This window comes from Parasteatoda tepidariorum, chromosome 3 (assembly GCF_982258835.1).
Source record: "Parasteatoda tepidariorum strain Cologne lab strain chromosome 3, Ptep-v5.0, whole genome shotgun sequence".
NCBI lineage: Eukaryota > Metazoa > Arthropoda > Arachnida > Araneae > Theridiidae > Parasteatoda > Parasteatoda tepidariorum.
In genome coordinates, this window is record NC_141757.1 from 17,316,761 (window position 1) to 17,344,061 (window position 27,301).

At 32.1% G+C, this 27,301-nt stretch overlaps 3 protein-coding genes across 3 annotated transcripts in view; 1 reads left to right on the plus strand and 2 right to left on the minus strand.

The window, feature by feature from the left end:
• The window catches only part of LOC107436231 (secernin-3), a 58,540-nt gene that overhangs the window by 21,201 nt on the left and 10,038 nt on the right, over positions 1-27,301 (minus strand). The gene's annotated exons all lie outside the window — the stretch shown is intronic.
• Positions 15,963-19,517, minus strand: LOC107436232 (cilia- and flagella-associated protein 57-like). The gene has a single exon (XM_016047862.4). It carries the CDS (start codon positions 19,515-19,517, stop codon positions 15,963-15,965), a length of 3,555 nt encoding a protein of 1,184 aa, XP_015903348.3.
• Positions 22,177-27,301, plus strand: part of kdn (citrate synthase) — a 35,145-nt gene continuing 30,020 nt past the window's right edge. The window contains exon 1 of the mRNA XM_043051041.3: positions 22,177-22,511. The gene's annotated coding sequence lies outside the window, so the exon portion shown is untranslated. The remainder of the gene's footprint in view (positions 22,512-27,301) is intronic.

A 27,301-nucleotide genomic window follows, 5' to 3' on the forward strand; every position in this document is an offset into this window, starting at 1 on the left:
AAAAAATTAATAAATGCATAAAATTAAAAGTTAATAAATAATTCATAACTTTTTGCATCATACCTGAATCGAGAAATCCAATTCAAATGGAATTTTCAAGCGAATTCTGTCTCAAGTATTTAAAAGTGGAACGAAAGACTGACTCACCGTTCGAATTTCTGGAACACTGAATTTCAATGTTTCTGTACGAATTTCTAAACCAAGTGAAACAGAGCGTAACGTGGCTACCATTTTTTGAAATTACTTCAGTTTTCTTAGGTCCTGCATCAATATTTTTTATTTGATTGCAGTAATTTTCAATAGAAACACCGCATTACCAATTAGAATTGGGTCCAAATAATATAAGCCTGAAACAAACTATCGTAAAATAGTTTATTATGGGAAAAAATTAATTAAAATTACTAAATTAATTAAAAAATATATATACAGTTGGACTTCTATTTTACGAACTTCCATTTTGTGAATTTCTCTATTGTGCGATTTTTTTCGTGGAACATTTTTGGAAATTTCTTCGTAAAATAACTTCCAAATAGCGAAGTGAATTTTCTATGTAATGAACTTTTCTTTAAGATCAACTTTCACTCTTTCCCAAAATATTTCAAAACATTTCAAACTTTTTAACGCATTTCATGTAAGAAATGAAATTGAATCGATTTTCGAAGCCACTTCACATACTTTTTACTGTGAAAATTTTTTTAAGCCTAAACTTATTTTAATTAAAAATAAAATTTATATTAATTCTCGTACCAATATTAAATTTTTCAAATAGGTAAGTTGAAGAAATAGGTAATAAAATCTTTCTGCTTTTACAAGATTTTATTAGCATTTCTTTTCAAGTTTGTATCCAGATCTGCTATAAGTTCATGGGATTAAATTGTGGCTTTAATTTCAGATCTGAAGATAGTTCAATAAGTTCTTCTTGTGAGGGAGTAAGATTGCTATTATTTAGATTTTCAATAAATGGATTTATTATCCCCAAATATTTTGCGGGATGTGTTGAATACATTACAAATTTAAGGTAGTAGTGTTTGCAAATTGAGTTAAAACCAGCACTCGTCAGTCAAATTATCGCTTCACCCGCCCTTAATCCAAATATACAAGCCATTATCGAATTGCAAAATCATCACAAGTGGCTCTTTATTATTTTATTTATTATCCACAAATTCCCGGCTCGTACACCTAATAATAGTGTCAGAAATTGAGTTAAAACCAGTAGTCGTCAGTTAAAGTATCGCTTCACGCGCAATTAATCCAAATATACAAGCCATAATCAAATCGCAAAATCATCACAAGTGGTTCTTTATTATCTTATTTATTATCCACAAATTCCCTGCTCGTACACCTAATAATAGTGTCAGAAATTGAGTTAAAACCAGTACTCGTTAATCAAATTATCGCTTCACTCTCACTTAATCCAAGCATACAAACTGCAGCGGCTGCTGCTTTTAAGCCAATTTCAAGCTAAACGCCGAAATGTGGCAAACTTACGTCGCCAGTTGGCGATAAGGACAATCACGATTGCAGACCTAACTGCACCTGTTTTTCTTCTCAGTTCGGTCTGTGACGACGCCTGTGTATATTACTGGGACAACCTGTCCGCCACGATGTTTAATCTGGAATTAACTAACTTGTAACCTTAATTGTTATCCTTTTATTAAATTTATTATTATTTAATTATGGCTGGCATTCTGTTAATTGTTTCTATTCTTCAATCAACTTAATTATTCATTATATGTTTTTATTTTAGGAGTCGCGTTAACTTCCACGTGTCTCCTCGCTGGTGACCCGGCTTTGAATCTATGCAATCTTTCTAAATTTATGCGAAGACCAGCTTTAATTTTTAATAACTTTTGCTCCTTTAGAACTAAATTTAAAATTTAGCGTTATTTTTTGAAAAATTTTTTTATTTGCAAACTTGTGATCGCAAGGAGATATGGATGGATGGACACATGGATATTTTAAGGGTATGTTATCGAATTTCTGTTGTCTTTTTGTGATTGGTCTTTTCAAAATTACTGTTGCTTTAATATGTTTAAATTAATGTATTAATTTAACTTACTGCTAGTATCTTTGATTTAAACTTACTGTTAGTATTGATCTACGGCGTGTACGGAGTCTGCTATCTTACTGCATTATCTTTCGAAATGTTTGAAAATCACTTTCATTTGCAATAATTATTTAAACCTTTTTACCATTTTTAGTAAATGTATTTGCATTATTTTCGAGTTTAATTTGATCTTTGCGCTTATCACTGCATCATACAAGTTGTTTAATTTTATTTGCTGCCCTAACACTTTAAAATAATGCCGAATGTGGTGGAGCAGGTTAATGATGCAGATAATGCTGCACGTTCTTCAAATGCATCTCAGGTCTCCCATCTTTCGGTAAAAATTCCCCCGTTATGGAAATCGAAAATTAAACTATGGTTTATTCAGGTAGAGAGTAATTTTGAGCTAGCTAGAATCACTAATGATTTAACGAAATATAATTACCTCGTTTCATCAATAGATCCTGAAACTTTATCCTCAGTGTCCGATATTTTATTTGCGCCACCTGCTGCGGATAGATACAACACTTTGAAAGACCGGTTAATAGCCGAATTCTCTGCTTCGGAAAACGAACAAATTCGCCAATTAATTTCTGAATTGCATCTTGGAGACGTTAAGCCGTCCCATTTATTGAGAAAAATGCGCGAATTAGGGGGTAAAAGCGTCAACGATGATTTTTTGAAAACTTTATGGTTTCAGAGACTGCCTCAAGAAATTCAAACAATCTTATCAATTAGCTCTGAATCTTTGGACAATTTAGCCAAAATGGCCGACAAAATTTCAGAAGTCCGTACGACTCCGACAGAAACTGGCGTATTTGCTATTGGGCAACACACTACGGAAAGCTCACAGCGCAATCCTCCGTCTGAAATAAGCGTTTTGCGAAACGAGATAGCTTCGTTGAGTGCAGAAGTTAAGAGATTATCTCGCGAGCGTAATAGAGATCAGTCTCGATCACGATATAACAAATCTCCCTACCGACATCAAACTCCTTCAAGATCGCGAGGCGACTCAAAATTTTGCTTTTACCATAACAGATTTGGCGCTCGTGCAAAACATTGTAGAGAGCCTTGTTCTTATAATCAAACTAAAAACCCGGAAAACTAGATTCGGCTATCGAAAAACAAGTGTCTGCGACTGCAATCCCGATAGCCAAAAACTCATGTCGCCTTTATGTTTACGACAAGCGTTCTCATTTAAAATTTTTAGTTGATTCAGGATCCGATGTATCTTGTATCCCCGCGCCTAAGGTATCTAAAAAATTAAGACCTGAGCCTTTGGAATTATACGCTGCAAATAACACGAAAATTAAAACTTTTGGCTCAAAATTAATCAATGTTGATCTGGGTATTAGACGAAATTTTAAATGGCATTTTTTAATTGCAACTATTCCAACACCCATTATAGGTGCTGATTTTTTAGAGAATTTTGGCCTCTTAGTTGATTTAAAACGTCGAAAACTTATTGACAGTGTAACTAAGTTAGAAATACAGGGTATGTTTGCCCAACCTAAACCTATTAGTTCAATTAAACTCATCTCCGGAGAATCGGAGTATCATAAAATGTTAAAAGAATTCCCAGATTTAACTAAATTGTCATTAAAACTAAAAGATTCTAACCATAGTACTGTGCATTATATAGAAACCACCGGACCGCCCGTTCATTGTAAGCCTAGGCGATTAAACCCTAGATTATACGAATCCGTTAAAAAAGAATTCCAATTCATGATGGAGCAGGGAATTTGTCGACCATCCAAGTCACCGTGGTCTTCTCCGCTCCACGTGGTTCCGAAAAGTTCCGGTAGTATTCGTGTTGTAGGAGATTATCGCAGATTAAATGCGTGTACAACTCCGGATCGTTACCCAATCCCGCACATACAGGACTTTTCAAACTCTCTCTATGGTGCGAAAATTTTCTCAAAACTCGATATTGTGAGAGCATATTTTCATATACCAGTGCACCCGGAACATGTACAGAAAACCGCGGTATGTACACCATTTGGCCTTTTTGAGTTTCCCTATCTGAACTTCGGTCTTTGTGGAGCAGCTCAAACGTTCCAAAGATTTATGAATGAAATTCTTGGTGATTTTTCCTTTTGCTACGTTTATCTCGACGATATTTTAATTTTTAGTGAAACTGAAGAAAAGCATAGAAAACACGTACGTTTGGTTTTTGATCGTTTGAACAAGTATGGATTAACTATACAAACTTCCAAATGTGTTTTCGGTGTACCTGAAATTTCATTTTTAGGACACCTTATTTCTCAAGATGGTACAAAACCATTACCCGACAAAATCAAACCAATTTTAAATTATCCCCAACCTCAAACCGTTAATGAACTTCAAAGATTTCTAGGAATTTTAAATTTTTTCCGTAGATTTTTACCGAATATAGCACAAAATCAAATACATTTGACGGCGTATTTAAAAGGAGCCAAAAAGAAAGACAAAACGAAACTTGAATGGACAGATCAAGCTAATAATGATTTTAAACAGTGTAAGGAATTAATTGCAAACGCTGTGCTGTTGTCGCACCCTAAACCGAATGCCAAATTAATTTTACACGTGGATGCGTCGGATTTCGCAATAGGAGGGGCTTTAGCGCAAATAGTTAACAATGATGCACAACCACTTGCTTTTTTCTCTCGAAAACTTTCCCCAGCTGAAAAGATTTATAGCGCATACGATAGAGAATTATTGGCAGCTTATGCGGCAATCAAACATTTCAGACATATGCTTGAAGCGCGAGAATTTTCTCTTTTCACAGATCATAAGCCTCTAACTTTTGCATTCCGAAAGCGCTCTGATAATTGCTCTCCGCGACAAGCGAGACAATTAGATTACATATCTCAGTTTACGACCGATATTCATCATATAAAAGGATCAGATAATGTTTTGGCAGACGCACTATCGAGAATCGAAGCAATATCTATGCCCAACACAATCGACTATAACGAAATTGCACAGGCACAAACAACCGACGAGGAACTAAATGATTTATTGACAAATTCCGACGTCTTAAAATTTAAAGCAATAACCTTGCCTGATTGTAGTAAATCAATTTATTGTGATTTATCAACTGGCACAGCCCGGCCATACATTCCTGAAATATTTCGTAAAAAAGTTTTTACTACTTTACATAATTTATCCCATCCTGGGATTCGCGCTTCCTCAAAATTGATGCGATCTAGATTTGTTTGGCCGTCCATACGTAAAGATTGTGCAGAATGGGCTAGACAATGTGTCCCATGCCAAAGATCAAAAGTAACTCGCCACACAAAATCTGCAGTAAGTAATTTTTTAGACCAGTCACAAAGATTCGAACATGTACACCTGGATCTTGTGGGTCCTCTTCCACCATCCAACGGGAATTACTATTGTTTAACTATGATCGACAGATTTACTCGGTGGCCAGAGGCTGTCCCTATTCCTGACATAACTGCACACACAGTTGCAAAGACCTTTTTTACTCATTGGATTTCCAGATTTGGCTGTCCTGTCCGTGTTACTACTGACCAAGGCAGGCAGTTCGAGAGCTCACTTTTCGTGGCCCTGTCACAACTCCTAGGCATCAAACGCATCAGGACTTCTCCGTATCATCCTCAGGGAAATGGCTTGATCGAGGAGTTTCATCGTCCACTAAAGGCAGCCCTGAAGGCCTATAATACCGAGCAGTGGTCTTCAGCTCTACCTACATTGCTACTAGGTTTCCGTGCAGTCTTTAAAGAGGATCTAGGAGCCACAACTGCCGAATTGGTCTATGGAAGACCTCTCAGACTACCTGGCGAACTCTTCGTTCCGTCACCGACCAGTGCTTCCCAAAATCAACTTATCCTGGACTTGCAATCCCACTTCGAAAATGTGAGACCAGCCCCGATGTCTCGTCATGGACACAGAACAATTTTTGTTCACCCACATTTGAAGGACTGCTCACATGTATTTGTCAGACACGACGCTGTTAGAAAGCCACTCCAAGCTCCGTACGATGGTCCGTATAGAGTTCTGCAAAGAAGTGACAAACTTTTCGACATCGAACTTAAGGGGAAAAAGTATACCATTTCCATAGACAGGCTTAAACCAGCTTTCCTGCCCAAAGAGACTAATCAACATACTTATCCTTCTCCAGTCGAGTCGATTGAATCAACCGTTCCTGCAAAAAACTCAGAGACAGTGAAACCGATTGATCCAGCCAATACAACTCGTACCGGTAGAACAATTCGTAGACCTCAACGGTATGTCCATTTTTAACCGTTACACTGCGGAGGGAGTATGCAGCGGCTGCTGCTTTTAAGCCAATTTCAAGCTAAACGCCGAAATGTGGCAAACTTACGTCGCCAGTTGGCGATAAGGACAATCACGATTGCAGACCTAACTGCACCTGTTTTTCTTCTCAGTTCGGTCTGTGACGACGCCTGTGTATATTACTGGGACAACCTGTCCGCCACGATGTTTAATCTGGAATTAACTAACTTGTAACCTTAATTGTTATCCTTTTATTAAATTTATTATTATTTAATTATGGCTGGCATTCTGTTAATTGTTTCTATTCTTCAATCAACTTAATTATTCATTATATGTTTTTATTTTAGGAGTCGCGTTAACTTCCACGTCATTATCGAATTGCGAAATGATCACAAGTGGCTCTTTATTATCATATTTATCATCCACATATTCTGCGGGATACATTGAATAAATAACAAATTTAAGGTAGTAGTGTTTGTAAATTGAGTTAAAACCAGCACTCGTCAGTCAAATTATCGCTTCACCCGCCCTTAATCCAAATATACAAGCCATTATCGAATCGCAAAATCATCACAAGTGGCTCTTTATTATTTTATTTATTATCCACAAATTCCCTGCTCGTACACCTAATAATAGTGTCAGAAATTGAGTTAAAACCAGTAGTCGTCAGTTAAAGTATCGCTTCACGCGCAATTAATCCAAATATACAAGCCATAATCGAATCGCAAAAACATCACAAGTGGTTCTTTCTTATCTTATTTATTATCCACAAATTCCCTGCTCGTACACCTAATAATAGTGTTTGTAAATTGAGTTAAAGCCAGTAGTCGTCAGTTAAAGTATCGCTTCATCCACAATTAATCCAAACATACAAGTCATTATCGAATCGCAAAATCATCAAAAGTGGCTCTTCATTATCTTATTTATTATCCACAAATTCCCTGCACGTACAACACGTTTTTCATAAATGAAAAACGTCCTGTAAATGAATCAAGAACGGATAACAAATAGAGCAATTTCAAAGGTGAGAAGTCATTCATAGCTTGAAGCAACTCATTAGTTAAAGATTAAAATAAAAAAAAGTTTTTTTTTTTCTTTTCTTTTTCTTTTTTTTTTAAACTTCTTCCTCATACAGCAGAAGGTCAGGAGCGCTGCCAAGACCCCTTCAGCCTTGACTGAATTCTCCTCAGAATGAACTTATTTTAGATCTCAAGAAGCAATCTGGATAGATTCGCTTAAAATCCGGAACACACGTCACACGGCAAGCAGAGGAATGAAGAAAAAGCATCGACACTTCAGAAAATATGGCCAGTTCGTTTCTTAGTTTTTACGATAAGATAGCAGTTTCATATATATATATATATATATATATATATATATATATATATATATATATATATATATATATATATATATATATATATATATATATATATATATATATATACAGTCTCTGGCCATATTATTAGACGCACTGTAAGATTCTATGTAAAATCTTAATTATCAGGTGATACTATACAGTTTTATTGTTTTTACGCGGCTGAAACCGGTTTGCACTTGTTTACGTTCGCGTATCAATTGGTTAAATTAGACGATATATATTATAAATTTGACGATTGGATAAATTAGACGATATATTATATAAATATAGAATATTTATTATATCAGGTATTGTATTAGTATATTATAATAATTAGATCAAATTATAAGAGGCGCATTGCAGTATTTTAATAATTAGATGTTTTGATCGAGTTTGTGTGCAATCCTTTATATTTTAACATACATGTAATGGGTTTTTATTCAGGAGATTTTTTATATACATACTTCTTATTTGTATTTATTTTTTACGTATTTACCAATTGATACACGAACGTAAACAAATGCAAACCGGTTCCTGCTGCGCAAAAACAATAAAGCTATCTTGTATCACCTGATAATTATATATACACTGAGTGGCCAAATTATTATGACCACCTCAGAGTTTTATGCAAATGAGTTATTGCGCACAGCGTTGCCGCTAGAGGGCAAGATAACCATAACACGGGAATGCTGAACAAGTGAGTCATCAGTTATACTGTGTTGCTTGCTCAGATATGGGAAAGAAAAGTGATTTAACTGAATTTCAACGTGGAATGATTGTGGGTGCGAGATGTGTCGGAACGAGCATCAGCAAAACGGCTGCACTTGTGAAGTGTTCTAGAGGGCAATGGTGGACTGCGCTCAGTAATTGCCTCAATTATAACCCCCACCCCTAACAGTATGCTGATTGCGCTACTAGTTGATAACGTTTGTAGGTAGATCTCTCTCCTCATTGACATGTGAGGGGTGCAATTTATAAAAATCAAACACTAACTTGGCGATAAGCTTCTACTTAGCCAAGAAATATATCAAAATATATTAGGCCAATTTATTAAATTCGAGATATTGCAAACAGGATTGGATTTATAATTAGAATATAATACATTTACTGATAGTATTGTATTTATCATTACAATTTCATTATCTTTATGGGAAAGTGAATTTACGAATGTAATTATTAAACGGGTGAACTTATGCATTTGAGAACATTGTGTTATTCTCTTTTCAACTTTTGATTTATTGTGAATAAAAATTTTGATTAGGACACATTTAAAAGCATTATTTTGTTTAAATATAGTGCTCAATGTTTCGTAATTAAAATTAAGAAACAGTTTCAATCACGAAATAGCACGAAATAGAGTAAGAATGAAATAATTTTTAAAAATTTCACAAAACAGCTCTTTTATTGTTTTATTCGATGAAGTAAAAATTAGAATATTAAGTGTAACTTTCTAATTTTGGGAAAATCGAGTTAACATAGTTTCAATTAATTTTTCTGACATTATGTCTTTTTATTAAATTTTATCTTAAAATTTGTTGCAGGATTTTCTTATTAACTCTAAAAATAAAGATAAAAAGTCAAATAATATAAAAATATCAAGTAAGTTACCAGCTTTTATTTTTTTAAAAATAATTTATGAGAAATTCTTGCAACGCCTTTTATGATAAAAGTTATATTAGAAAAAAAAAATGTACTTAGAAAATTAACTGAGACTGTGTCGATTCGACTCTCATAAGTCAAAAAGTTACACTCAGTATTTTAAGTTTTGCTTTTACTAACAAAACTTTAGAAAAGTTATTGTTTTTTGAAACTATTTTATTTTATAAGACATATTAGGATTTTTATTAAGTGATTAAAGAAAAAAAATTGAATTGTGTTAAAAAAATTGTTTCCAATATTTTCTTCTTTTTTTAAATTTTGAATTGATAGCAAAACTCGATATAAGATCATATTTGTATTGCATATAACTATAGAGTAAAGCTTATATTAATTTGCTGATTGACTCAATTATCAACTTAGTAGATAAAAAGAATATGATTTTCAATATATATGTATATTGAAAATCAAATTCTTACTACGAAGTTACTGTAAGCAAAACAGAAAGAATTTGTTAAAAATCATTTCGAATGAGAAAAAATGTACGAAATAATTCAACTTTATTTTAAGGCTCATCTTTAAAAACACATAAATTAAATTTTAAAAAAATATACTAGATTTCTAAGTTTCTGATTGCTTCTGTCAGGGTTGGCATAAATCACTTCATTTTAGTCATGAATTAAATCCTGATTAATCCTTATAAAAAAAACATAAACTTATACAAGCATAATTTTTAAAACATTAATTATGAATTTATTTTTAAAAAAAATTACTAATTTAAGTTTTAAATTTCATACAGTATAATTAATAAATACATTCTTAAATGTGTGAATTTTTGAAACTCTGATTTAATTGATAATGTATGTTTATTAAGGAAGCGATTTTTTTTACTACGGAGTAATAAAAGGCATATGCATTGAAATCATTCACTATGTTATCCCTTTCATTATAAAATGCATTGATGTAAATCAATAATGATTATTTTTTAAAAAAAATAATAAATCAATAATTTCAACAAAATGATTAAAAAGTATTAATTGAAAAAAATATAATTTAAAATATTTCTTTACTAAGAAATATCAAAAGGGATATTCATGTAACTTATTATGTTCCAAAATAGACTACACTTAAATAAGAGTGATATGAAACCTTTAATTAGTAATTTTCCATTTAATATGTATAAAATAATTTTTAGAAAACATATTTCAATTGTATTCATTTAGTTTTTTGCTAATTAAAATGCAATGCTTTTATATCTTATTGAATATAGAGTTAGAGTGTATCAAGACTTCCTCAAACCAGAATGACGTAATTTTTTTTTCAATAATGTTTTCTTACCTAAATTAATTTACTTTTCATTAGATGTCTAGTTGACAAATTGTTACCCGATTTTTAACAATTATCACCTAGTTGAATCTGAGAAATATAACTATGATTTTTTTTATTAGTATGCAATAATATAATAATAATTTTATAAATTTTTAGTAAGAAATATTAACTATTTTACTTCTATTTTTAAGCAATAGTATTATTAAAATATTGTATCAGATGCTTTGGATGGTAAATTTTAAAAAATCCAATTAATTTTATTCAAATAAAAAAAAATCCAATTTAAATCAAATATTTTGAAATAAAAAAAATTATGATTGTCAACCATGACTTCTGGTCGGAGTTGTAGTCATAAACTTTTTAGTACGAGAACTGTAAAAATTCAAGCATTTTATGTTCATATATTTTTTTTTAAAAATAATATGCAGAAGTTTGGTTTAGATGGTTAAAACTGGTTTAAAATTCAAATTATTAAATATATTCAAAAATTGCATGTAAAGAATTATTTAAATTTTAAATTATTAAATATATTAAATAAATTCAAATTATTAAATATTAAAGTAAGGTTTTTTCAACTTAAAACTTGAAAAAAAACTTGAAAACTATTAAAACTTGATACTGCACCCTGAACTTTTATTTTTTAACCAACTTAAGACGACAAGTGGGCAACAAATGTATTTTTTTTTTAACTTTTTAACCAATATTCTTGAAACAATTGCATAGATCTAATTAAAATTTTGACCAATTTTCGAAAATTTGAAAGCCATATGTCACCTTAAAATGAACTCGAAATTTTTTTTTCATAGCTGAAATATAGTTCGTATTTTAAAATTACCGAAGTATTAAAATTTAAAAACCTATAAAAAATTCCTTTTAAATGAAAATTACTAAAAGAAGGAGGAAAACTTATTGACAAATCCCCTTCCCCCCTCAGCACACTAGCTTCTGGCGAACAATATTGGCGAGATGATGCTTTTATCAGAAATTGTTTTACTGCATGAATGAAGTAGGAGGGATGGTCATAAGGGTTACCTTAAGCGCAGTCCACCAACCTTTATTAAAGGGGATAAGATGTTAGCAGCGCAGTCCTCCATGTTTCAGAAAACCATTAGCGCAATCAGGTATCACCGGTTCTAGAGCAGCAGTTGTTAATGTGTACAAAGAATGGACAATCAAGCAAAAAACCGGATCTCAACGTCCGACTTGTGGTCGTCAGAGAGAAGGCTGGCCAGGGTTGTGCAGCGCAATAGGAGAGCAACAGTGCGACAAATTGCAAGTGATCTTAATCAAGGAGCAACTGTGAACGTCTCTGAACGTACTGTTCGACACACATTGCGCCGTATAGGGTAAGGAAGCAGACCACTGAAGGGGTGGTCATAATAATTTGGCCACTCAGTGTATATGTATATAAACTGAAATGAAAGACCACAATTATGAAGCCGTTGCTTTAATATTCAAAAACAGACATAAAATATTTTAAATGTCTCATTAATCAAACTTATGCTTCATTTAATGCTATTCTCAATAAATATACAATAAATATACAATCTCTCAATATAACTATTAATATCCTTCTTCTCATAGTTAGTGGAAATCAAATTCTGTAAATCGAAAGCCTTTCGATAACCGTGTGATTAGAATCATTTTAGTATTAATATTCGTAACCGTTAAACCAGAAACTCCATTAACTGTAAACTGCCGGAAGTCATTGACATCAATGTCTCAAAACATTTTTCAAATTCTCAGAACGAAATAGTAGGCATTGAATGAAAGCATATCGGAACCTGGTTATCTGTAGTTACATTTTTAATATTTTCATAAGAGCCAGTTGCTTTCGAAAATTTTATCTTTTAATTCATTAGTAACTGTGAATAAAAAAATAAAAAAACTACATTAATATTCAAGTTGTCTCGCCTGAAAATCAATCGGGACATTTTTCCGCTTATTATCCTTTCGCCAGATGCTTTTAATATCTTATCACTTTTGTAGGTCGTTTGGCTTCCTCCCAAACCTCTCCATCAAATTCACCCGTGCGTTGAATCAACTTTTTATCCTCAAATGCGTCTGAGTCTGAGCGATTTGTAAAACGATAAAGGACATTGTACAATTTCCGCCAAACAAATAAATATAATGCTTAAATAGTGGCGGAGATTTTGTTTATCTATTTATTCTCTTTATCTCATCTCGATTACACGGTAATTTTACTCCTTTTTAACTTAATCAGATGGATTTATGATAAGCACATTTATCTTAACACAAACAAAATGCCTGTAATTGCTGTCTAAACCTTAAGCATTAACGTTATGATATTTCTTTGAAGACTCTGTGGACTTATGAAATAACACTTTAATTTAATGGTACGCTATGCGATTGTTATTAAAATTGTAAATTTGTAACAGTTATTCATAATTCTGACTGTTAGGTAAGTTTTGTCATGTCTTAACACAGCGCCCTCGTCGCTAATTTTAAAAATAGAACAAAATGTTAAAATAAAGTATAGGCACTGTTTTGTAAAAATTAAAATAGTCTGTGATCTAACTTTGTAACGTTTTAAAAGCTACTCCAACATAGAAATGTTTAGCTTCATAATATGCAAAAAACTGAGAATTATTATACGTTGATTTTAAGGCTGTTTTTCGAAGATTTTGTCGTTCAATAAAATGACGCTTTTTTTTGTGAATGATATGCTATTTTAACAAAGATTGTAAGTGTGAGCTTGTTACAATTATTCACGATTGTTAGGCAAGTTTAATCGTAGGTCTAGGTCTTGTACATCTTTTGGCAGCTATGCTAATTATCAAAATGGCGTAAAATGTCAATGTCTAGTCACAGCTTTAAAAAAAATAAAAAAGCGTCTGTGATCTTACTTTTTTAAACATTTGAAAAATTACTCCGACGTAGCAATGTCTTGGGTTCCCAATTTTATGGGTTTACGACTACTAATGTTCAACTCCGTAGCCTTGTCATTTTGAACCCAATCCAGAAGACAAGGGAACTCCTGAATCGAGTATAGGGAGAAATTTGCCTTCTTGAAGGACTTTTTTTCGTGGAGAGGAAGACCACGAGAACCTCCCAAGGTTAGCCTGACAGCAAGGGGACTCGAACCCATGATCCGTCTACCACTGAGGATTATTCACGTCAGCACTGTGGTAGGTGTAAGTTGGATGCGGAATTCGTATTGACTGGGATTTGAACTCGGTTCGCCTTATTGGAAAGCGAACGCTCCCCTTAGCCATCGCAGCCCTTAGTATATGTATTTTATTTTATTTTATAACCGTCGTTGAGCAGCCGACCCAATTTCATGGGTTTACGACTACTAATGTTCAACTTAGTAGCCTTGTAATTTTGAACCAATCCAGAAGACAAGGAAACTCCTGGATCAGTACCCCTAGAGGTATTGATTTGTTATGAGAACATGGAGGACTTTGAGACTCGACAGATTTAACGTGCATCAGTCACCATTTACTACACCGGGAGTCTTCAGCCGGCGAGGATCGAACCCAAGACCTCTTGGACATGGGCCCAGCACCCTACCGACCAGGCTATCCTGGCCTTTTAGTATATGTATTGCTTAAAATTATGGCTTTGATTCGAGTTCAAGGCACTAAAAATATGACACTAAAATGCAAGGCACTAAAAATACGGCTCACAAACATTTCCATAAAAGCCTAAAATAAAAATGAAATTGAGTATGGAAATAGATGATAAATTACTATTTTTAAATCTGGTATTATTCTTTTGATTTGTCCTTGAAGTAAAACAATGTGCAGCTGCATAAATATATATTACAATAATATAAAGAAAAATTACACGAATTTTTACGTTTAAAAGTTCTGCTTTAACATATTAAATTCCATTCATATATTTTCTTCCGGCTATAACATTTCTTTCCTTCATAAATTACATGATCTAATCACAATTTATCTATAATAAAAATTGAAACGTGATTTTATAACTCTTGATATAAAATCTATATTGCTTTTTTATGCATTTTACATCTTAAGTATTGAAGATATTTTCCAACAGTTATCAAATTTTTGCACATTTGTATAGAAATAAATTTTAAAACCTCAAAAAACATTATTTTAGATTACTTTAACTGTGGGATGGCAAAATTTTATCTAAAAGCATTTTATGCATCCTTATTTTAACTACCAGTTAGGTTTTTTAAGAGTCATCTCAGAAAATCTCGGTTGAAATTTTTAATTGTAAATAATGCCCATTTTTCAATTTTAACCCCAAAAATAATAAACGTGGGGTTGAATTATTTTACAACCAGCTGTTAAAAACATCGACTCTGCTTGTTTTAAATATTTAAATGCCGTATTGTAAACCATTTCTGCATCAGCCCATTGTATGCCAGGAGGTCAAGACTCCGCAATTTTGTGTCCAACGGTATGGTGGTGGCAATGTTGTCAGCATTTCGCACCGACCACCTGTACTTTCTAGACTAGCTGGTACACATCGACCTGAAACTGGGCGGGCTTAAAGCAGCAGTCGGGGTTGAGTTTGTTTCAGGCTTTTTCTCCAATAACAGCTCAGTGCCTTAAACCATTCCGGCTCAATGGCAGAAGGACCGGGATATGCACGTTGATCAAATATATTTTGACCCATACCAACGTTTTATTTTGAAATGACTTTTCATGCTGTAAGAAGTGAAAATAATGGTAGTACATTAATGTTTAAATTAAACAGCTGCTTTGTTATGCTTCAGCGTTAAAAGAAGAAAAGAAAAAACAATATCTTTAAGTCATTCCAACATTTAAAGTAAATAAACAAATAATAAATAGGATTTTTTTCGCTGTAATCAAGCTGACAAAGGTCGGGATAGCCTGATTGGTAGGACACTGGGCCCTTGTCCAAGAGGTCGTGGGTTCGATCCCCGCCGGCCAAAGACTCCCCGTGTAGTAAATGGTGACTGATGTACGTTAAATCTGTCGAGTCACAAAGTCCTTCATGTTCCCATAACAAATCCTACCTTTGGGGGTACTGATCTAAGAGTTTGCTTGTCTAGATTGGTTCAAAATTACAAAGCTATGGAGTTGAACATTAGTAGTCGTAAACCCAAAATTGGGTCGGTTCTTCAACGACGGTTACAAAATAAAAAATAAAATCAAGCTGACAAGGGTTCCATCTATTTTTTATACTAGGCTCTATTATTATTTATTTATTTATTTATTTTGGAGGTGGGAATGACTGTCACTATTGTGGGCTTTAATTTATTTCTTATTTTCCGTTTAAAATAAATTTTTTCATTAAAAACCCTTGACCAGTAAAATTTAAAGGAAGACCATAATCATTATAATAAATAAATAAATAAATAAATTTATTCATACAAAGTTTTAAGATGAAAGGAATTTAATTTCAAACAGAAGGATCCCTATGTATCTACTTTACTCTTTTTTTCTCTTCCGAAATTAGATTTTTTAATCTTATTAACTCGTTTTGTTGTTCTTCAATAAGTTTATCCAAATTTGCCATTTCCTCGGCACTCTTCGTTCTATCTTTCTTTGTGGAAGAGATCACCAGTTCAATTTTGTCGCGTAATTCCTTCATTTCTTTTGTTGGTCTAGCCTTTCGAATAAAAGGCAGTCCCATGCTGGTCTCCAATTTGAAAATTACGTCTCTCAACTCTCCCACATCTCTCTGCAATTCATGAACTTCTTTCAAAAGCTTCGAGTTCTCTTGGGACAATCGAAAATCTGCCGTTGCCAGATTCTTCATTGTTTTCATGGGTTGCTTTTTTATCCCCTCATAGGTATCTTGCAGTTTTTTTATTTGATGCTCAAACTCGGCTTTTAGATTTGAATCTAAAGATTCATCAGTTCGACTTTTGTACTGCGCCAAAACGTGCAATATATCTAGTTTTACTTTTTCGGCGTCACATGTAGGTGAAAGACTCTCATGTAACAGGTTCTTGTACTTGGTTAATATACTCTGATTGGATCGAATTAAATCTTGCTTTTGATGCAAGTCTTCCACTGAGTCCTTCAGTTTATCATTTATAACAGAACACTGATCCTGAGCAATTTTTATGTCTGCTTCGAGCTTTGTAAAAGATACTGTCATGTTCGTGATTTTCTTTTTCCGCGCTTGTACCTCATCTTCCGCAGTCGCAATCGAAGACTTAACCTGATCAACGGCACTTTTAGAAACAGAATGGAATCTACGTTGCTTCTCAACATCTTTTTTTGAGGTGAAAAATTCTGCTTCGACATTTTGCAGCAATTTTTCTTTCCTCTTAAATTCTTGTTCTTTAGTTTTTAATTCCTCTTCAACTACCAAAACACATTTGGTTTTTTCTTGAATATTCTTTTCGATTTGCAAGGATATTTCGTCACGCTTTCTCTGATTGTCTTCTTGAACGAAAGTCAGCATGTTGGTTAATTTCCTGGTTTCCCTTTTCATTTTTTCTACTTTATCCTGTTCTCTTTTCAGTGTTGCTATCTGTTCTGCATGTTCGCGATCTACTTTAGCCTTGGCTTTTGCATCGAGTCTTTTCTTATCATCTTCAAAGTTTTGCTTTTTATTTCGAGTACTTCTTTTCTCTTCCAGCAGAATACGTTCAGCTTCTTTGATTTCTAATAGAATAGCTTCTTCTTTATCAGTGTCATCAGACCAAGTATTTGCGTAGGATTCTTCCAAAGCTCTCACCCTATCCTGATAATCAGCAACTTTCTCGGAGTGGTCTAATACGCATTCGTCCGTCTTTTTAAATGTTGCATCTAACTCTACAGTGTAGTTAAATACTTTGTTCCTAAGCTCGTCTTCAATGTTCTTTAAAGGCTGTGTGAGATCTGAATCAAAAAGAAGAGACTGCTTCTTGTCACATAGATTGAAAATTATTTGATTAAGCTCTTTCAAAATTAATTCATGCTGCAGAAACATGTTTTTCATGCTTTCCTCGTATTTCAGTTGGTTTAGTTGAAGTTCGCATTCATAACCTATTTCATTTTCTTGTATTGACATGTTTATCAGTTTCAGTTTCTTTTTCTGGTCTTCAAAATCAGAGCTAGAGAGAAAATTTACTCCGGAAAAAGTGCACTTTGCTGGACTGGAATTTTTATTAGGACCTTTCCAACACATTAAAAGCCCATCAGTTCCAACACTAAACAAGTAAGTTAAATCGGAACTGAACTCAATATCGACAGTTCTTCCATTATGCGCATATACTTCATCAAGAGCTTTAAAATCGGGACTAATAAGTTTCCCAATATTTCCATCAATAGTCCCGCAATATAACACTTCTCCCATGTGATCTGAAGCAATGACTGTTAACTCTTTACTGGAGCTTGATTCCCAGAGTACCATGGCATCGCGCAAGCATTTAATACCCTTTTCTTTGCAAATAGTTATGATAAATTGATTATTGGGGGTGACAGTAAGACTAGAATATGAAAGAATAGCTGTATTGGCCCAAATCTTATCCCAAGAAACAGCATCCCACTCGCAAATAACACCACGGGTATCACACGAAACAACTTTCATATCAGTTTCTTTCCAAACAATATCAGTAACTAGACCAGCGTGACCTGCAAGTTTTGCCAAAAGGGAAAAAGTTACGAAGCAGTACACGCTCATACAAAAATCATTGGCCAGAACTAGGTATTGACCCCCGTTTGAAAAGCTTATTTTCGAACAGTTTTCAACTTTTAATGTTTTCTTATCTTTTAAGCCATTGCACACGATTGTGCAAACTCTGGCATAATACTTGAATCCGATTGCCACGTATAATCCGGTAGGATGAAGAGCCATAGATAATATTTCGTCTTTGAACTTTAAATATGCTTCTTGATTCTTTGATTTGTAATTCCATAAAATAAAAATGTTTTTTGAGCATGTTGCTATAAGAGATCTTCCTCTGGCACATGACAAAGAGAGAATCGGTTCAACATGTTGAGCGGGTAGAAGAAGCTTAAAATAATTACCATTTACTTCGCTGCAATTAAAATAAGCTAATTCACCAAGATCAGTAGAAAGTACAACAGTTCGGTTATTAGAACTAACCTCCAAGTGGTTGACAGTAACCCGTTTTGATGGGAGAATTCCAGGAAGAACTGAAATGTCTTCATTCTTTGGCAACAGCAACATTCTATAGAAATCATATTCAGCTATTTCTTCGCCTTTGAAAGTAACAACATTTTCCCCGAATACACAGAATAATTCTGTGGGGGAAACAGCCAAACATGTCACAGAGTTGGAACTTGTAGATAGTTGTTCCGACTCTGGAGCCAATGAATGCACCACGGATATTTCTTTAACCATTTCGATGCCACGAAAAAACAAAATCTTTCCGCTTACTGTACCAACGGCGAGATTTTCCTTCTGAGTCCAAGTAATGGATGTGTATTCTTCATTTTCGAACTTTTCGATGATGATTTCAGAGAAGTTAATCTCCCCAGTATTATCTTCATCCTGGTATTCATACACTCGCAGAATCAGCTTGCCAACTACAACCACCTCTTCTCTACCACCAGCATGGAAGGAAATATCACTGATGAAAGAATCAGGTTTGGAAGTCGTAGGACTAAACGTTGTAATTATCTGGCGAGACAGAGACAGCCAAAGGACAACGAGCCAATCGGGTTCACTCCCAGAACCAGCAACAAATCTGAGACTTTGTGAAATGGAAATACAACTGAATGAGTCACTTACCATTGATTTAGGACCATTGTACAACTTTTTAGTTTCTGACTCTAAATTATATAAGCAAATGGACGCTGGTTTTCCTTTGATTGCTAGAGCTAGGTGGTTGAAACATCTTGTTATGGTAGATATTTCTTTACCATCTATAATATTGATAAGCCGTTGCGAAAATGTTTCTAAATCATACAAAACACACAATTTTCCTGCGATAAATCCTACAGTTGTGTCATTGTAGAAAGTTACATTCCGATTCCCTTTAACATTTCCACCAAAGGAATGAACGAATTCTAGATCCATTGAGCTTAACTAAAGCCTCAAATACATATATTTCGAACACATGGCTACTTTTTGGTTATAAAAACATATAAAGTTTGCGCAATTTATGCATTTCTTGAAGCTAAACTTAAGTTAATTACAAAAATAAAATCTCAAGTCAAAGAGACATTTTTTTAAGCTATAAAATATTGTTTCAAAATATTCGTCAATTTTGTTTGGTTGCCATAGCAACAGAAATTTTTATAACTCTTAGAAACAAACCAGTATGATGATAAAACAGGTGAATAAAGCGAAAACTAAATGTGAACAAGGAAAATCTGGACAAAAAAAAAAAAAAATCACGAAATCATTTATATGTACGAATGATTCAGACAGCGACGTTGTAAATAAAACATAATAATTAAATTTTAAAAACAGGAAGAAGAAAAAAAAGCAATTACTTTCGACAATATTGATAGAAAGTAGATTGCAATAAAAATATATTATTTTTTCTATCATAATGTTTTCTAACAAACTGAAATTAATTTTATTTGATTGTCAATCATTTAATCCTCAAGATGTTTTTTCAAATATTTGGCGATTATATTTGGAGATAATGCAAAATTTCCCCTAATATCTTTGGAAATTTTTTATTAAAACCAAATTCTGCGTATATTAGAGTCCATATGATGTCGACTAATTAATTATTCATTTAATGTTTCATAGCATAATAATTTGGAATGAAAAAAGAAACATAAACGCATTTTCCGCTTAATTAGCTTTTAGTTGTCCTGATAAAGCTATAAGCTAAACAAGAATATTGCAAAGTAATTTAGAATAACTAACAACTCATAACTGTTTTAGTTTACATTTTTCTCCCTTTCACTTTTTTTTTTAAATATGCGTGTGTTTTAATGTATGTATAAAGCTATAAAGTAATCACAAAAACTTTTAATTTTTGCAATAAATAAATAATAAAATAATTTACTGAATAATTAGGACTAAAATAATAGACAGAATTAAATTAGATAGCCGTACCATAGTATGACCAATGGTCATAAACTTCTAGAGAATCATATTAATTTTTATACCATGACAAACTGAATTATAATGGAAAAGCTGTAAGAATAAATCTAAAAGACAACTTATTAGCAAATTAAAAAATAAAATTTAAAAAAACAACAACTTATTTTGAGTTCTGTGATAGTAGTTTGTCAAAAATAATTTCAAATATTATTTTCATAATTAAAAAAAAACAATTATAAAAATATTTATAATAGTGCTATTAATAGCTACTTTGCAAATGACATTTAAACCCAGGCACCTAGCTCTTTCAACAAGAACAGCTATGATATCTAATAACCTATTTTTTAATAATTTATTTTATAACTATTTTTATATTTGACTTTCACGAATTTGTATTCTCAGAACAAAAATTTAAAACTGTTAATTTAGTTAAAATATTAATTTCAGTTGGAAAATTTAAATAATTCTTAAAAGAGGTAAGTGTAAAAACCTTTAGTTTTGATAACAAAAAAAAAAAAAATAAATAAATAAATAAATAAAAAATAAAAAAAAAACTTTATAAAATTTAGCATCACAAGGGTTTTACTTACCAAAATTACATATTATTCATACAGAGATCAATCAATAATATGTTTTTTTTTTATAAATATTTTATGCTCTTTTATATAATGCATTTTATGTTTTTTTTTTATTGTTATATCATTGCTTTTTTTATATTTTATGTATAATATCCTTAAAATACAAAAGTTTTAAAATAGATTTAATAATAAAAAAAACATGGAAGTTTACTGAAAATCATATAAAAAGAAGTTGGATTAAAATTGGTATAGGTCATCATGGTAAGAAGAATAACTTTAAATTCATTCATTGGTGTCCCGAGTTGCAAAAAGAAAAATATTTTTAAACAATGCCATTGAAAATTTGAGAATGACGTTACGTTGATTGTTAATTTATATTTCGAGGGAAATACCGACAAAATAATATGTTATACAGACATAAATGATGTTCTAATAAACTTAATGTATTCAATGAAAATTGAAGGAATTGTTACCGAGCTATTGCCCGAGTGTTACAAGAAAAAATTGCTTTGAAATAATGCCATTGAAAGTTTGAGAATGAGCAACGTTGATTATTTATACACGTTAAGAGTCAATTTTTCCCGAAACAGTTTATTATACAGTTGCGTTTAATTTATTAAACCAAGAATCAAAAATTAAAAGATTACCACTCGAAAATATTAATCTTCTGTTCGGAGTAACTTGGCATCTCTGCTTTTATATACTTGTATCTCATATACAGGGGTTGGACAAAAATATCGAAACACTTGTATACTACTCTATTTTAGGTGCAAATGTTTTGGAAGGTTTTACGTGGCAAAACTGTTGTCACAATTTGAGAGATCATGTTTGAAGCTTTTAGAAATGGCGTTATTTTTATATAAGCAAAATTTACATTTGACCTAAATGAACGTAAGAAGGTTGGAAAAAAAAATAACACTATAATTTTAAAAGCATTTTTATATAAATACCGTAACCCTGAAGCATAATTTCAAAATTGCTGAAATTAAAACTAAAATTAATTTCCTTTTCGTCATTTCGAGTTTTGCATAGTTAAAAAGGACCCCATAACTAAAAAATTCCAAGCATATTCTGAAAAAAATTGTGCCAAAAGTTTTGTCATGTAAAATTTTCCAAAACATTCGCTGCTAAAAGAAAGATTATTTGAATAGGGTTAGTGTAGAAGTGTTTTCAAATGTTTCTCCAACCCCTGCACATCTATAGCGCTATATGACATAATCAACCTTTGGGGGAGGAATGGAATTGCCCATGGACCCTTTCTAAGAAATAAGCTGGGGGTTCCTTTTACCAACTGATAAGAATAACATACACAGAGGGATAAAATAAGTAATTTTTACTTTTTTTCAAGATTCTCTAGAGAACTGAGAAATAATTCGGGTCTCTGAATTTCGCAGAATGCCAAAAGAATCGAAGAGCATGACATCAGTGAGAGGTATGTTTCCAATGTTTCTATGTTTTTAATTACTGCTCACAGCACAGATTAGAAATCATGTTATTTAGCATGATCTTACTAAAAAGTTTTTTTTTAATTTCAAAGTGAGAAAAAAATCACAAAAGTAATAAACGATTAAAAAAATAAATAAATGGTGTTTATAACATGCGATTTTATCCTTAAAAAAAAGAAAGAGAAATAGCATATCTCAACGCAATGTCGTAGAGTCAAACTTAAAATCTTCGTTCTAACGTTGTTATGATTTCCTATATACTTAACTCGCTAGCATACAGAATTACTATTATTTCCTTAAAATATCAAAAATGGTAACTCTATTTATTGTTATAAAAAATTAGTGGCACAAAATTAGTGACGGAATTAGTATGTTACAGTTTCCTTTATTTCACTCACCAACATTTTTTTTAAAAGTTAAAAACTGGAGACGCACTAGTTTCAATAATACTTTTTTATGGGAATAAAAAAAGCATGTTTGCTAACCGTTATGTATTAGCTCAATAAATGTAGTTTAAACCTATAAGCATAGAACGGACAGATATATATTTTTTTATTAAAATAAGTTATTGCTTACGTAAAAAAATAATACTCAATTAGAACAATGCTCCAAAAAAAAGGACCATAATAAATGCTACAATGCTCCAAAAAAAAGGACCATAATTTTTGATCTAATGATCGGATCTTCACGTTCCATGACTCAATCTTAATAGCTCGAAATGTTCAAATATGCTAATTAATTAGTGCAACCAATATTTTAAATTACGAAATCAGACCACAAAAAAACGTACTTTCTCTGAATATGCATACCTTTTTCTCAACTGATTTGGATTTCTAACTCACTCCCAAAATATAGGGAGTAATCGCAAAAATTGAATGAAAAAAATTTATTCGTCTTGTTAAATAATCTAAAAATAAATTACCATATTATTATTGAAAACGTTTACTATTATCTTAATATTCCTTTTTTATAAAGTTATGGTTCCTCCGAAAGAAGTTTGATCATTAAGGGTTCCATTGTCGGAAAAAAAAATTGGGAACCGCTGCTGTAATGAATAGTATAATCCAATAAGATGGAACTGAAATCGCAGACTGATAGATAGTTTATGCGGTATTTATAGAGAGTGACATTGACACAAAGAGCAGAAAAATAAAACAAAGCAGAAGCCATAAAAAGAACGCGTAGGAGAAAATGAAGAATTGCACATTTTGAAAAGAGGGGAATTATTAATAGTATAATAACTTCTAACCAAGCAAATAGTTCAACTTAAAATATTTGCATAGCCTTCATTGAAATTAGTTTGTACTGTTGTCATAAAATCATGCTTTTTATTGTAAAATTTTTTTTTATCATTGTTTTCGATTTTTCTTCAAAATGGCGATTAAAAAGATGGTTGGTAGTCACTTTTGAAATACTGAAAAAAAAAAAGTAGAATTGGAAGAGAAAAAAAATTAACTTATAGAACTTTTCGCATTGTAATCACCAGTTTCAAGTTTTTTTTTTCTTTTATTACATTTAAAAAAAACTACAAAAAATATAAATTGTAACAGAGGCCCGATTTTTCTTATATTTTAGCTTTTTTGAGCTACCGGTATTTAATAAATATTAATTAAATATTGGCAAAATGAGGAAGGGACATTGAAAGGATTTATGCAGATTAACCTAATCGAAATGCCGACCGGACTGTGTAGAGGACAAGGAACTGGCCTTACATCAGAAAGGTTCTGCGTTCGAGTCCCTGGAAATGCATGGATGTTTTTTCATTCTCTAAACTATCTGTCCATACTGTGGCAGCAACGTTGGCTTACCTCAGCGTTTCCCAAAGTGTGGTACGCGTACTCCCAGGAGTACGGGAACAGCTTAGCGGGGGTAAGCATTCTTATGCGAAATATCTTGCAACAAACAAAAATTTCAAAAAAATTTCTTTAAAAACAAAGCTAGCCATGAAAATTTACCATTGCGTATTTTTCTATTAGCTATTTTTCGCAGAGTTAACAGTTAATAATTAATGCTGTCAACAGCCAGTTGTGATTTTTAACTTTTGTGCATTTTTTTATAGTAAAAATACATTCGTTTTTTTTTATTAGTGATACACAGCGTTACGAAAAATTTAGAAAGGGTACACAAAAGTCATAAGTTTGAGAAACACTGGCTTACCTAATATGAAGTCCCTGAAAGAGTGGCCACTGCCTTGTAAATACCTAAACTGACGAAATGTTAACTCAGATGGAAACAGCAATAATAATATTAAAAAATAGCCTAGTCGATATAGTTCAGAAAGAATTCTTGCTTCCAAATGTGACAATACAGATTAAATTACCTGTTCCTGATTCGTACCTACCACAGTACTCACGAAAAATATCCATGGGATGGAATCAACTTAAAATCTAGCTAACCACTGAAGGTTTTCTTTACCGAAACCAAAATGAAATTGGTTTCGTTCAAAAACTCTTCCACGATGGAGAGTTTTACCCAATACATGGTCTAAGAGTCTCCTCGTATTCTGAGTTGTCTTTAAAATTACGAGGTACAACGTTGATCTTTAGTAGCTGCAGATTGATTCTTCTCTATTGATTATAAAAAATAAAAACTTACTTAATCAAAAAATAATATTAAAAGATATTTGACTTTAGAAAGTAACTTTTTCTTGCTTACTTCGAAGCCTAATTAATAATTATCATTTATTGGTTAATGATTACCCCGTATCAAATCAACGAGTTTTAATTTGATTATAATAAATTATTCAATAATGATTATCATGATTATTAATGTTGTACCATAATCATTATTAATGTTGTACCATGAACAAAGTAATTAATGTTTCTGATCATTTTTTTAAAATACGGAAAAAAAGAGACTGATTATTAGATCAAAATTTATTAAGAATCATCCTATTTTATGAGTGGATAGTACGTAATTAAACAAATAATAAATGAAAATTGGAAATTTAAAAAAAAACTTTAGATTTAATAAATAGGGTAAATCAAAACGAGTCTATCTTGTCCTTGCACTTCAAATATGCCGCTTTTTATCGATCTGTTTAAACATGCCAGACAAGCTACGTCTGGGAGGGATCAACGAACTTGAGATGACGGTTTTACGAAGAGGCGAATTTCTGCCATATTCACTATTTCCTGAAGAAAAAGTACGACTTTTATTAATAAAATCAACAAGAGCAAAAAAGAAATTTTAAAAAATCTAGAAAGAAAATATAAATATAATATAATATAAATATAATATAATATAAATATAATATAAATATAATATAAATATAATATAAATATAATATAAATATAATATAAATATAATATAAATATAAATATAATATAAATATAATATAAGTATAATATAAATATAATTAATATAAAGATATGCTTTACAAATTAACAAAGAAGGTTAAAAAATTAATTAAGCAATAGCAAAGAAACTAATTTTAAGTTAATAAAATTAAACAGAGAAGAAGGATAAATAATGGATGCAAAATCATTTCATACCAAGCTTGTTATGGTAAGGATTCAAATATCCAGAACTTAAATGCCATTTTTGGAAAGAGTTATAAAAATGCGTAAAATGATTTTCCATACCGTGATTGATTACCTTCTTTGACATATTTTAGGCTGATAAAATTCATTAAATTATCTGTTGCCCGTGAGGAAGTACTTTGATTTCAATTTTAGCTATTTTCAAAGGATATCCGCAATATTATCGACATATTTAATTTTAGTATTAGTTTAAAATCTGTCTGGCAGCCATTAAATCATGAAAACCACTGTAAGTATTAGTTCGAGATATTTCAGCATTGTATGAAGCAAAAGTATTAAAATTATTTCCACCTTTGTTGTGAGAGAAGAAAGAAAACTCATTACAAAGCTCCATAACGTAATGTACTACAGTCGGACCTCTATTTAACGAAGTGGCTAAATCCCGATAATAAGTTCGTTATATGGAAAATTAGTTTTATATAGAAAAACACATTTTGAAATACTTAAAAAACTCAAAAGATGTTTTAAACTCATAAACCTTAGACACAATTAAAATAGCATTTCATACAGCTTATTCTTATGTACTAGCATCTACTATTTGTTTTATAAATCTTAAAAACAATGGAAATATGCATAGAAAGAAAGAATAGAGCTAAAGGTCTGGTTTTTTAGGACAAGCGCCTTATCTGGGCGTCAGCGGGACGTCAACGTCACGCTGACGCCAACAAAATACTGGTTTGTTAGCTCAAGGCCTGGTTTCTTAGAACTAGCGCCTTATCTGGGCGTCAGCGGAAAGCTGACGTAGATCTGACGCCAAAAAAATACTTTTTTGTTAGCTCAGCGTGAGCAGTCGGTCCAACGCAGACATTATCTCTCATTGCGCATGCGTTAATAACGTAAACAAATATTTATTTTGAATTTGCATTGATTTTGTTATTGTCGACCAGTGTTTTAGAGAACAAATAATGACTTTGTCCAAGAAAAAACACATTATAGCTGAGCTAAATGAAGAGTGCTATGTTTAATGAAGAAGCTATGTTTAATGTCAAAATCAACTGATTTCAATGTGCAACAGGATGTTGTCCGCCATTGCTTCTGTGGTTAACGTCACGTTGTAATCCAACTGCAGTTGAGTTGGACGGTAATTGTAGTTCAAGATGAGCGTTCGATGACGTATACTATCAAACTCATAAATGGACCAATCAGAGGTTAGCGCTGATTTCCAGCGGACGGCGTCCTGTCCTAAGAAACCAGGCCTTCACTAGACACACATTTTCAACTGAAAAAAGCTACAT

Bases quoted from the DNA above. Each gene is read 5' to 3' on its own strand.
- LOC107436232 (XM_016047862.4), bottom strand. From the start codon at position 19,517: ATGGATCTAGAATTCGTTCATTCCTTTGGTGGAAATGTTAAAGGGAAT.